Source organism: Calonectris borealis, chromosome Z (genome assembly GCF_964195595.1).
Source record: "Calonectris borealis chromosome Z, bCalBor7.hap1.2, whole genome shotgun sequence".
In the NCBI taxonomy this organism is placed as follows: domain Eukaryota; kingdom Metazoa; phylum Chordata; class Aves; order Procellariiformes; family Procellariidae; genus Calonectris; species Calonectris borealis.
In genome coordinates, this window is record NC_134352.1 from 59,534,043 (window position 1) to 59,547,212 (window position 13,170).

Genomic DNA, 13,170 nt, shown 5'->3' on the forward strand with positions numbered 1-13,170 from the left:
TCAGAGCAACCAAGTGTTTAAAGACACCTGGCTAAGGAAAGTAAAAGGCAGCAGAGTCTGAGGGCTATTTTCAAGATTAAGAGGTTTGAAATTCATTTTCTATCCCCATAAGAATTTTGTGAGAGCACTTGGGTCTTTAACACCTGGCCACTCAGATGATCATCTGAGATCCAGATGGATGAGGCAATCCAGTCAGTGCAAAATTGGTGCTCTTTTTTTTTGTGTGTTTTTTTTGTTTGTTTTTTAAGACTTCATCACTAACCTATCCTGAGGTTTTTTGTTTTTATCTTGAATCACCATATTCCACTCATTCAGGTCCATGTGGCTGGTACTCCTCCTCCAACCCAATAAATAAATAAATAACTTTGGACAATGACTTCATCTGGGCTTGGTATCCAGAAGCTCTTCCACAGTATTTGCGTTGCAATCAGGAAGCTGCACAAAGAGAGAGCTGCAAGAGATTTTGGCTATTTCCAGATTAGAAATTGAAAGGCATGACCAACAAATGAAATGTAGCAAGGATACCATCTACAAGACACACCACATACAACCTGGGGAGCTGGCGGCCTGAGAAAGTGACCTCCATGGCTTCTTCCTTTAGTACGCGTGTAATTTAAGATCCCGCCTTGTAATCCTTCCATTTCCGACTGGGAAGCCACTCCTCTCTCCCACCTCCAACTATTATCCAACAGTTTTCTTTCTTTGTGCAGCAGAACAAGTCAGCGATCACAAAATGTGCAAAACATACAACAATTCATACAAGCCCTTGCAACATGAAGACAATTGCAGGCATTGTTTCAGCATGCAAGCACTGAACAATAAATAACTATATCTACAACAAGTAACATAACAGGAATGGGACAGTTTGATTACTTATAAATACAGGGAGGAAAGGGAACAAGGAGCATTTGGGGGATATCATTCGTTCCCCACTGTTGCAAAAATATTTCACCACTGGGCTGTTCCTTATGAAGTGGAAGGTCGCTCACTGCACACAGGACAATGCAACGCAGGATCTGAGATGCTGTGGGCACAGCCCACAGACAAGCACACTCCAGTTCACAGAGTTCAGCAGCAATACCGTTGTATCTTCATTCACAGCGGCATCTTGCTGTTTCAGACCTGGCCTACTTCCCTTGCAGCTGGCGCTGGCACTTCAAACCACCACAAAGAGAGGTGACAACCATTTCAAATTTCACATACAAACAGCAGAGTCAATGGAAATCAAGTGCTGTGTGCTGCACAACTCAGAGATGTTCCGTCTCTTCTTTTTCTCCTTTGAAGGACTGATTAATATTGGCATTAATCCACAATTACTAGCACAAGGACCAGATCACAGGTTCATCCATTCATATTTAAACCACGTACTGAAGCGCTGAAGACAGTTTTTTTCCTCCCATTCCTTCATGTCTAGGTTAGATAATTCACAAGGTGCAGATAATTTTCTTCAAATGCCAAATGCTGAACAATTTTTCTTCATTAAAACCGTTTCTCCAGATCTGAGGTTCCAATTCTCTTCTCCAAATAAAGTAGTAAACTAAAAGCATGGGGGGGTGGGGGAGGAAGAAGAGAGAAAAGACTTAAAGGGGTTTGCTGAGGCAATGTACCATAAGCTTTTTATTAGATGTCAAAGAAAATTTAAAAGCTACGCTCAGGATACAATCCAGTTGACGGGCTTCCCTGGCCACCCCCCCCCACCTCAGTGTTCCTGTGCGATAGCCAACTACTAATAAATAAGCCAGCCAAGAACATAATTATTTAGGGTCAGACTCTGCCTTTATTATTCTACTAGCCTTACTCTGCAAATCACAGAAAGACTGTTTAATTTTTTGGCTATAAATTCAGTCATTTGAAACCTAAATCAAACCGGCCCAATACAGTTCAACATGATGGGCTCTGATCCTGCATACTTCAACATTTCTATGCTCCCCCAGAATCTTAAAGCTTGCTGATTTGTTTTAAGTGAACATAACCTCGTGCGACTTCTCTTCCACAAAAGCCCACATGAACACCTAGTGCAAAGAGTTTTTTCTATCCCTGGGCCAAGGCAAACCTGGTTGGAGTAAAGCAGAAAGGGAGGTGAAGGTGTCTCATCCCAATGCCTCCGTTCACCATGAAGAATTCTGAACTGAATTTATTCACAATATAGAAAGGGACATATAATCCCCTTACTTAAAACATATCTGCTATTCACTAGAGCAGAAGTCTGCCTCATTTCTTTTCACACAGCAATGCACCATGCATCAATAATTCCATCCTAGAGACCTTTATAAAAATTGATTATTCAATGAGAAATTCAGCCTTTGGATGCTGAGATTGTGCTTTGCTTTTTCAATATGATGCTGTATTAAAATGCCAGCTTCCAAGCCATCATCAGCTTATCACAGCCATTTCTGACAGCACTGCCAGGATTTTAGGAGGCAAATCCTACATCATTACAATGCAAAGGATCTCCAGTGAACTCACAGTTCATTTGAACATACCACATGTCTCTCAAGCTGTGATGTCTAAGAACAACAGGGAACACTCACAGGAAACACCACAGCCTACATAACAGCCCAGAGCATCAAGCCTCTTTGCAACTGTGGGCTTGAAACACACTATCTTCATTATGTCTAAAAAAAGGTCTCTGCTTTTAGTGTTGATTAGTCTTTTCTAGACATTCTTCAGCATAGCAAGCCATTCTTCCCACTGAAACACACTATCAACACTGAAGCCAAAACAATGTTCCCTGTCATGGGATGAACTTTAAAAAAAAAAAATTATAAACAATTCTGAAACAGAGGGGGAAAAAAAAAACCCCTAACCTACTCAAAAGCCCCAAGTTTGAGGAATGGGACAAAGCAGACTGAAGTCTTCCTAAAAGCTGTCAGACTGTGGCCACACAGCGCCATGAAAACAGAGGGTAATCAGAAGTAATTTCCTTTTTGTCCCTCCCACCCACTGACAAAGCAGCAGGAGTCAGTAGAAAAAAAACCCAATGCTGTGTGCTCATCCAGCAAGTAGGAGAGATTTCAGTCTTCGGCTGCGTTCAGCCAGTTATCTTGTGTGTTAGTGAAGCTCAAATAATGGCTTTTAACAAGATACTGCAGAGCAAAGGAAAGCTTTTTGCACCGTTATATTCTGAGGACTCTCTTTCAAAATAAAACACTGCCTCTCATGTACTGTAAACTTCAGAACAATTAAGTCAGTCTCAGAAGAATAAGTCAATATTTTTCTTGGCACAGACCTGAGTCCAGGCATTCAATACCGCTGCTCTGATAACACTGAGAACTGCTGAAAGTCAGTAATAATAGAAATTAACTGAAGATGTCAAGACATTGTTCCCAGCTAGGAGGAAGCCACTGCACAGAAATCAGGGCTTCCACCTGCTGGCTCTCGGGGGGTGCGATTACTCCCAGCACCCAGGATCTGGTTAAGTCTCAAGGGTTTGCCCTGCTTTCCCAAGGGTAAGTCTGGGAAAAGCAAAGCAAGGAGAGGAGAGAGAGCAGTGTCTTCAAGACAAACAACCACCTGAGACAAGAGCAGCTGACGGTACAACACAGCCCAATTTCACACTAGATTTCCACACTGACCTGCTGCTTTGCATGGGCCCAACCTCATATTCTTTACTTAATCAAAGCTCCCAGTCAGCTGAAAGACAACTACAAGATGAATCCTCAGTGTACCACAAAGAAAGGAATTTCACGACTACCCTACATTTCTAGGTATATACTTCTATCTACTCTGCTCAAACCCAAACTTTGGGTTTTGTGGTTACTGCAAGAGTCAGGCAAGTCCGGCTACAAAAGACACCAGAAAAAAAATGTGATCTGTCCCAAACAGAAGAACCTAGGCAAGCCTTTATACACAAGCTGTTCTTCCTATTTTTGGGAGAACCTCCGTAAGTCTGGACTTCTAGGTAACTTAGATGCAAAGGCAGAGCTCCTTCAATTACTGCAACTGTATTTATTTGCCTTGATCCTTCTAACCTGCCTGACTTCATGGTTAGACTATACACTGTTCAAATCCAAAAAGAAACTACCACTCACAGGGCATGGATTATTTAGGATTAAGCATGCCACTCTGTTTCTTTGGTTGGCTGGTGGTAACTGTGATTATGCACTAAAGTCTCAAGGGGGGAGGACGGAAAAGAGCAACACAACACTAAGAGAGGTCTGCCAGATTTGTTGCAAAATACACAGATTAATAGTTCTGGAAAATGTCTGTGACTTATTTTAAGTGATGTAAAACTAGAAAAGATAAAAATAAGGAAAAATTAGTAAAAGTCAAAGTAACAGTTAGTAGTTAGCATGAAAAAAACAGATTTGAAAAATAATATGTGTAGGTACCTAGATTTTTTTAGTGGGTATTTTCACGAACCTTTTCTCCCCTCCTCCTAAAAATCAGAAATTCACAACAACCAAAACAAGCAAGGCCAAATTCAGACTTGCTTTTGAGAAGATACAATGCTGAAGTTGCACCTGGTAAGAGCTTGGCCCATTATGTATAATTAAATTGTTTTGGAACAGTGTGTGCTATAGACTGGTAATTATTTCAGCCAGCAATATTAATTATATGTCTTCCTGACACTATACCTAGTCCAACATGTATGACCATAACTATTTTGAAAAATCTGTATTTTAAAGTATATCAATAGAGCAAACGCAACCTTAGTCCCTGCAAGTGCAACCATGCTGTCGAGGTGAGATGGAACATAAGGCCTGAACTGCCTGTAAAACACCTTTCATACAACAGCAAGTTTCCCCAAAGGCTGTCTGCATGGAGAAAGCATGCTGTCTGCCTGGAAATTCAAGTGAATTCACTATCAGGCTTCAGATCAGAATTTACAGTATCTTTTTTGGGCACTGTTACTGAATATATGGAGTGACCTAGCCTCCCTCATCAGGAAAATGGCACCGAATGCTTGTTTAGCATGTGTTTAGTATCTAAATGCAGAGCAGGATTCAATCTCCAAGTTATCTGCACTTCCACAGAAGTAAAGGACTGAGAAACATAACATTTTCAACATCGAAATCATGCAGGAAAAGGCCCCGTAAAGAGAAGTGGCTGCAAGATATATGGCAAACTACTTTCAGCGTCTGGCTTTGTCACAGACGTGGTGCCTGGCTTACAGCAGCCTGTGAATATATGTGTCTCAGTTGCTCCAGCTGTAAAATTGGATTGAACATACTCACCTTCCTCAGAGCAGCTGCTGAAAAGCTTTGTGAAAAGCATTATTACAGTGGAATTCAAAGGTGCTATTTCTTACCTGATAATTTGTAATTGCAACATACACAAAATTATGAGGGGAGGTGCTTCCATGTGCTGACAAATGCTGTGGGAATTAACGAATAGGGCACAGTTGTTATGCTGTTCCATACATCTAACGTCGGATCGTAGCAGTCCAACGTTTTGCACCTCTGAATGCCAAAGTAGCCTCCAACCACGTACAATTTGTTTCCAGATGCCACTGCATGGCAGCTCATTCGCTTAGCTGTCACATCTCCCACCTTAGTCCACTGGTATGTCTCACTGTTGAATTTATAAGCAGAGCACGCAGAGAATTCGGTATCTCCGCCCATAATAAAAATCTGGTTACCCAGAACAGCTGCAGCTGTGTAGCGCCAGGGCTGGGGGCAGGTGGCTGGTACTGACCATCTGTTTTCACACTGATCGTAGCACTGAACTTTGGGCAGCTTGTCATGGCTAACGCTGGTACCTCCAAAAGCAAACAGCTTGAGCTTTGCACTGACTACAGCTGCATTGCTTACTCCCTCTCGCAGTGGGGCAACCATGGTCCATTTGTTGGTCACGGGGTCATATTGTTCTACTTGCTTTAAGGACACTGAAGGGGAAGCTGGAAGGCAACCAGTTGCTGCGGTGTGTCCTCCTACTACATACAAACAGTGCTTAAGTTCGGCAGAGCCATGCCCAAACCTAGCTACCAGCATGGGAGCAGCCTTCGACCACTCCTCGTGAAGGGTGTCATACACCCACACGTCTTTGGAGACTCCATTTTCTGACCCTCGTCCCCCGGTGATATACACTTTGCAGCCTATGGCACAAGCGCTGAACTCTTTCCGTGGACTTGGTATGTCAGCCTTTGGAATGATCTCCTTCGCCTTTTGGTCCACCAGGTACAGCTTGTCACACATAAAGGTTTGGCCACCCAAAAGAAAAAGCGAATGGCCAGTTTTACGGGGTCTGGCACACAAACTAGTGACCACTCCATCATTCTGTAAGATTTTTAACTTGCATCTTATCGATTCTTCTACAATCTCTTTGCTTTTTCTTTGCTTGGTGATAAGTTCTTCCATGGCCACATTCTCCATAAGGTATATAGCTGGCAAGAGGGCCAGTCTCACTGTCTGCAGTAGCTCGGGCAGATAACAGTGGCGCTTACTCAGGTCATAGTTGACCCAGTTGATAGCTGATTCATATACCAGCCTTTCATCTTCAGTTTCTAATTCTTCACTGGAAAGGAGCTGCACTACTATGTCTTTTGGCAGCTGGAGGAAGTCTTCGCTTTTACTGATGCTCTGGAAGTTGCTCAGGCACATCCTCCAAGAGAGTTCATAGAGCTTGGTGCACTGGTGAGCATCTGAGAGCAGCAGCATGCCGAGACAGTTGGTGGGATGAAGGTTTTTCTCCAGAAATTCTGCACAAGCATCCCGAATGTCCTGAAACTCCAGCATGTCGCCGGCCTCCAACAGCGACTCCGCGTTCTCCTCGTTGATGATAACCCTGGAGGAATATGCGTAGTCCAGAAGAAGCTCCAAGACTTCCGGGTGAATCGAATTATGAAAGTTGACTTCACTGTCCTGGCTCTCCTTCAGCCCTCCGCTGAACATTGCTTCAAAATAGCGGCTACAAGCAGCTAGAACGGCTCTGTGGCAGGGGAATGACCTGTTCCCAGCATGGAGAAGTACATCTGTAAAGAGACGCTGCTGACGCAGAAGGTTCAGGTGAGTAAGGACACTATCAGCATAGGATGACTTGTGGAACAAGTATATGTTTATGGAGCCAGTACTGGCCCTAGATTTGCGATTTTCATGCATGCTGACTGACATTTTCTTTCACACCTATAAACAAAGAAAAAAAAATTAGTAAGATTAATGAGACTGTTAAATTCATTACTAGTTTTACATACCATGAAGAATATCTATTGTTCACTATAAGATGGGAAAAAAAAGCCTTAATTTATAGATGAGTGGACAGAGAATTGCATCTACCTTTGGCTGTGGTTTTTTTTTTGTGAGATGAGTTTCATAAATGACATACTCTAAATTTGTTGCCCAAGAGCAGGTTTATCCTGGGAAACCTGATCTCCAACTTTCATAGCAATACAGCAAGCAAGTAAGTCAGAGGAGAAAGAAAAGGAACCAGGACTGATTTTCTCACCCTTCCCCAACCTAGACCAGCTGATTCATTACATATGTACACATGCACATGCTTGAAACATTCTCCTGCACTGAATCATAGCAGGAAGAGCTACCAGACAGAATACCTAAGGAATGTCAAAAGCTGCAGGGGGAACAAAAACGTACTAATCCCATTAGGAAGCTTCCCTTTGGTATAATGATTCCATATGCAACAGCAAAGAACAAAAAAAGGGAACTTTAAAATAAAAACCTAGCAACGATCATAAACTTACACTTGTGAAACTTTTAAAAAAAATACGACGAGCGAATTTTAGAGATTACATCTTGACCTCTGCCAGTGGCCGCCTGTTATAGTGATACAGCATATACACGGGCAGAGTCAGCAGAAAAATGTGTTTTGACTATCAACTGAAGTCACCAAGGCATCACTTCTGAAGCTACCTCAAGAGTCAGGTACTCAGAGCACAAGCCATTGGTTCATTCTGAGGTTTGGAGGAGACATAAAACACAAGACATATCCTATCCTACCTTATTCCTAACACAGTGCTGTTCGATCCCTGTTTGGAGGTGAATGTTACTGTTATCTGCCATGATACGCAGGTCTATGTATGATTACAGCAGCAAGTTTCCAGATTTAATTAAGAGTCAAGCCAAAACAGTATGGAGCATAGGGAAAGGGAGGAATATTGGCAGCCATATAAAGCTAATGGCCAAAAAGCCACAGTCCAAGTAATAGGAGGTGAAGCATACAGCGCCCAGTGCAAGCTGTGGCTGTGACCACTATTGTAATAACCTCACTTCTCTCTCTCCAAAATGCAGAGGAAGCTTGGAGAAAAAAGAGAACCAAACTTCCCTAATTACTATGATATTCGCATGCCCAGAGTCCCTTTTACTGCACCTTCAAATAAGGAACAGGGCAAAAGCCTACCTGGGAAGTGCCCAATGCTCAAAGTCAGAGCATGACCTGGAGCCATCTGTGTAGGTTTTTAATGTGGATGTACTTCCCTCTCTCACAGACTCATATTACTAAGCATGCTTAAGCAGTACAGAACTGTACAACTCGATTCCCACATTTCATGCTTCAAGATGACACAAGAGCTTTACGAGCCTCAAAAAAAAAAGCATTTTAAAATAAATACATTTATTTTTCTAGATTCACATGACCAGAACCTTTAACAAAATCAAAACCATATATAATTAATTTGGGCAGCATTTTTTGGACTCCATTTCAGACCAACCGATTTGTGTATATGGAATATACAACACCTGCAGATTAACTGCAGCATAGCCAGTACCATCCTCCTCGCTAGCTGTGCTAACGTACAGAATAATTTATTTGTCACATCAAACAGTAGGTTTGTGACACACCTTTCCCTTCAGTCACAACAAAAAAGCCCCTCAAGCCCACATTAACTAACGAACAAAGGGACACCTTACTGCAGAAGTACCGTAGCCCATTTCCTTTAATCTGGAACATGACTTCCTGATGAAACTTAATTGGGATTGAAAAGAACAAGCAACACAGCTCAGTACACAGTGCTCAATCCCAAATCCTCCAAAACAGAGAGCAATCCTTCCCATCAGAGCCACAGGGCACAGTATCTGTCTCCCTCAACCCTGCAAAAGTTTGGAAAGTTATTTTACCGATGCTCCCTAGACCAAGCTATTAAATGCACTAACACTAAGGAAATGCACTATTTTACAAGGAAAATGAAATTACCTTTAATGCAATTGTATTGTCTGGCAAATAAAGACTCAGATGGCATTCAGGGATCCTGAGCACTAATCTCAGGCTAAAATTACCCAATTAATCTATAGCCGAAAAGATTACACTGACTATATACAGGTTGAAATCTGCTGGAACTGAAGGATTACAGAAAGGGTCATGGCTTGAAATACTAGTACATAAACAGTTTGGAGACACAGATGGGAAGGTGAACCTTTACTGGCAAAGCAGCCCCTGCAAAATTTTAAAACTTTTCTAGGCACTTTACCATTTTAAATGCTATTATGATGCAGTGCAAAGCATTCACTGGTTCTCTACAGATTGGCTTTCCTCACACTGAGGACCTACTCCTGCAAGGTTTCCTTGCCAGGGAGCAGGACAGGAGCTAAACACCCACTGATCAGAGACAATAGAGTCACCAGGATATGAAGATGCTCATTGCCTGCCTGCCGCTCTCCATCCCAATTAAGTAAATGTGTAGACATCACCGTCTAGGCATGTCAGGATCTCTATGGAAACACAGTTCCTCTCCTTTCCCCCCACATATAGGGGGAATTCAGAGTATACTGAAAACTTTCTTTTATCATGCACACAGAGTTCAGAAATAGGGCAGGTAAAGTTCATGTCAGAGGCTGGGCATTCAGGTCTTTCAGCAGGCTCTGCACTCCTGCAAGCACCACTTGCTCAGCATCACTCAGAATGAGCCCATAACCACAACAAAATAAAGGGAAACATAAAAAACCCACCCTGCAATTACGTGTACGTTGGAGGCCACTAAGCTACAGACCATATGCAGAGAGGAAGAACAGATCACTGCACATTACCCAAGCCCACCCACAGCCATAGTAACGAACACCGCTGTAAAAAAAAAAAATTGTAAGAGCCACTCTCAAACAGCTACTGAATAAGGCACTCAGCGTTTCACCCCACTAAAATAGAAGACTCGGTCTTTCAGTGAGCAATGTCATTTCTTGCGAAGCACTTGCAGATTTCAGATTTCACGTATGCTGGTCTTTAACTGTTCTAGTAACATTGCCTTTATCACCACAATGTCATCTATTGAGAAGAATTCAAAGTATGCCAATTCACATTTAAGATAAGCTAACATATTTCCCCAAAGAGAACAAAGATACATATCTATACATATCTTTTTCCTCCACTGTGGTTGCTGAGATGAGCTCACACGTGGACTAGTTGAACAAACACCCTCACAAGCAATTACCATAATTTACTAACCGTCAGTGTTTCTGTAAAGATGTCCTTTTGCAGTTTCTGACAATTAGCTCAGTCCAGAATCTTTCAAGAATATTAAAATGCATAAATGACATCTCTGATTTCTCTATTTGGTGTTGGAAATTATGCAAGCCTCAAATACTTCAGCAGAGGTAATTTACAGTCAGTGAGCAAATGTTCATCTTGAATAGTATGAGTCAACTCCCTTCAGGCATTTTTTCCTTAGAAATAATAATATTTGTATGTAAAAGACAAGAAGGGGTCAGTAAATTACAGATATAGATTTTATCTAGGAACAGAGGTTGAACCAAGACTTTGATTTACAATTACACTTCAACAGGCTACTTGTCACAGCAGCCCAGTAGTAAGCACTACTTTAAGACTAAACAACAGACTCCCTGCCCTACTTCTTAACAGCTCTGCAGCATGCAGGTCTCAGCCTAAATCAAATGAAAAATTAAGTATTTTCAAATTAGTGACACATCTCTAATGTAGACTCATTGTAATACGACTCTGTAATTACATGGTGGTGGTTGCATTTTTGTTTAGAATCAGTGAAACGGCTGAAGGAGAGGAAATCTGCTAAACATACCATCGATTTAACTAACACCGCTTTCAATTGCTAAATCTGCAGCAATATTACCAGTTTTGCAGAGCCAAATCCTGACCCTACCTAAAGTCCTCTAGCACAAACCCAGTGGCTTCCGAGGACCTGCAGCGAGACGGAAAGCAGAACACACTGCTCCTGCTAAGAATGCACTACTGCTCACCACATGCAGACAAAGAAACCCAACTCTAAATTCCCCCCAGTTCACTCCATCATAACGCTAAACAACTCTGTCTCTGAAAAGAAACTTGCTGGGTTTCTTCCCAACCTGATGAAGAAACAGTATGAGGAGATAAAATGCATTTTATTTCCTTTATAGAGCAATAACCACGTGCAAAAGTTTCTGTGCCAGCGGAGGGAGAGCAGCGTCGTCACAGCCAGCTCCGGGAGCAGCGAGGCGCGCGCTCATTCCCCTGTCCTGCCTCACCCCCGCTGAGGGATGCTCCGGCCCGCCCGGGGCCCCGAGGAGGAAGCTGAAGCTCAGTCGGGAGGCGAGCAGCCTTCCTAACAGGAGCCGGCACTTTCCCAGGACAGCCGCATACCGAAGGCATTTAACGGCCACCGCGGGTCTACCCACCGGCGCCCAGTGCCCCGCTGCCTACAGAAGGGGCGATGGACCCTGGCGCTCCGGGCAGAGCGGAGGAGGGCCAGGCTCCGGCTGTGCCCGGGACCGGCAGGGCAGCCCGGCTCCAGCCGGAGCGACACGGCGGCACTCCGCGGGCGCGGACTTAGCCGCGCTGCAGGCAGCGCAGACCCATGCAGCGCCTGCCCCGAGCCTGCGGCAGCTCTGTCTCCCAGCTCGGCCCCCGCCGCCCGCCTCGCCGCCGTGCGCGGCAAGCGGAGCCGCCCCCCGCCGCTCCGCGGACCCGCGCTGCCCACCCGCCTCCCCACCGCGGCCAGCGCTGCAACAGGTCGGCGGGCACCGACTTACAGCAGCGGCTCCCGGGCGAGCGCGGACGTCCGTGTGCCTCTGCGGGCGACGCAGCGCCGCGCCACGCATGGGAGGGGAACGCGGCTGCCGGCTCGGCTCGGCGCGGCGGTCCGGCGGAGAGGCGGCCGGGCAGGCTGCGCCGGGCGGAGGTGGTGCCGCTGGCGGGAGGCGGGCCGCGGAAGGAGGGCGGGAGGTAGGAAACAGGGACGGAAGGAAAGGAAGAAGGGGGCGGCTGCTGCTGGCACCGCCGGCCACAGCTCTGCCCCGGCGGCGGCGCGGAGACAGGGTATATGGGCTGGGGGGCGGGGGAGCGTTTATGCAAAGCGGGTGAGTGACAGGCGGGGGAGGGACAGGAGGGCGCGGGCAGCGCTCTCCCATGGGCTGCCGTCCCGGCCGGCGGCAGGGAAGGTGCAGAGGTGCCCCCGCGCCGCCCCGCCGGGGGCTGCAGGACGGTCTTCTCTGCAGTGGGCGTCCCGCACCGCACTGCACCGCGCCGGCACGGGACGGGACGGGACGGGACGAGCCGAGCCGAGGCGGCGCGGTGGCCCCGCGGGGTTAGCCGGGCAGCTCCTGCTGTGCGAACCAGCGCCGAGCTGCGCGCTCACGGCGTCTACAGCCCGCGCTGTAAGGCGAGCGGTGCCGGCGGGGCGGTCCTCCGCGGAGCGAGGCGGGTGTTCCGCGGGGGACCGGGCTGCCAGCGCCCGCAGCGCTCGGCGTGAACGAGGGGTCGCGCCGCGCTCTGCAGACACCGCAATGACTGCGCTGGGGGGGAAAGCCGCGCGGAGGCTGCGGAGCCGCGCGGAGGGGTCCGAGGGCTGCGGGCGCCGGGGGCTGCGCTGCCCCTGGCCCGCATAGCGTGCCCCGCCGGCCGCGGCAGCTCGGGCGGCCGAGCCTGGGGAGAAGCCGAGGAAAGCCGCCGCTGAGGAGCCCCTCCGCAGCGTCCCGGGGAGCGGCGGGAGGGCCCGAGGGAGGCCGGGGCCCCGGGCATCGCGGGGGGCCGGGCACCGCTCCCGGGCGCTGCCAGCAGCGCCGCGGGGCTGCAGCGCAGCGGGCTTGCATTGCGCTTTCGTGAGGCCTTCACGAAAGAGAGCTACAGCTTCGTAGCTGCATGCTGGAGTGCTACAGCTAAGCCTGGCTTTAATTACCAATTAACAAAGTATGAGAAAAACGCACTTGTGCAAAAGGCCAATTTCAAAAATAAACATCTTCTAGACATAACAGCAGTGTTTACATAATGGGATTGTAATGGTATTGTAATGCAGCTCTGTACAAGAAAAATACAGGATACCATACTAAACATTGTACATAT

General features: G+C 46.3%; 1 protein-coding gene across 1 annotated transcript; it reads right to left on the reverse strand.

The window, feature by feature from the left end:
- Window positions 1–245: 245 nt before the first annotated feature.
- ENC1 (ectodermal-neural cortex 1) lies at window positions 246–12,125 on the reverse strand. The gene is made up of 3 exons (XM_075136793.1): window positions 11,862–12,125; window positions 5,252–7,064; window positions 246–1,537 (listed from the first exon to the last, which is right to left on the reverse strand). Exon 2 carries the CDS (start codon window positions 7,050–7,052, stop codon window positions 5,283–5,285), a length of 1,770 nt encoding a protein of 589 aa, XP_074992894.1. The 5' UTR covers window positions 7,053–7,064; window positions 11,862–12,125; the 3' UTR covers window positions 246–1,537; window positions 5,252–5,282.
- Window positions 12,126–13,170: the final 1,045 nt, after the last annotated feature.

What these genes read in the sequence shown, in the direction of transcription:
- ENC1 (XM_075136793.1), bottom strand. Translation starts at nt 7,052, where the DNA reads ATGTCAGTCAGCATGCATGAAAATCGCAAATCTAGGGCCAGTACTGGC.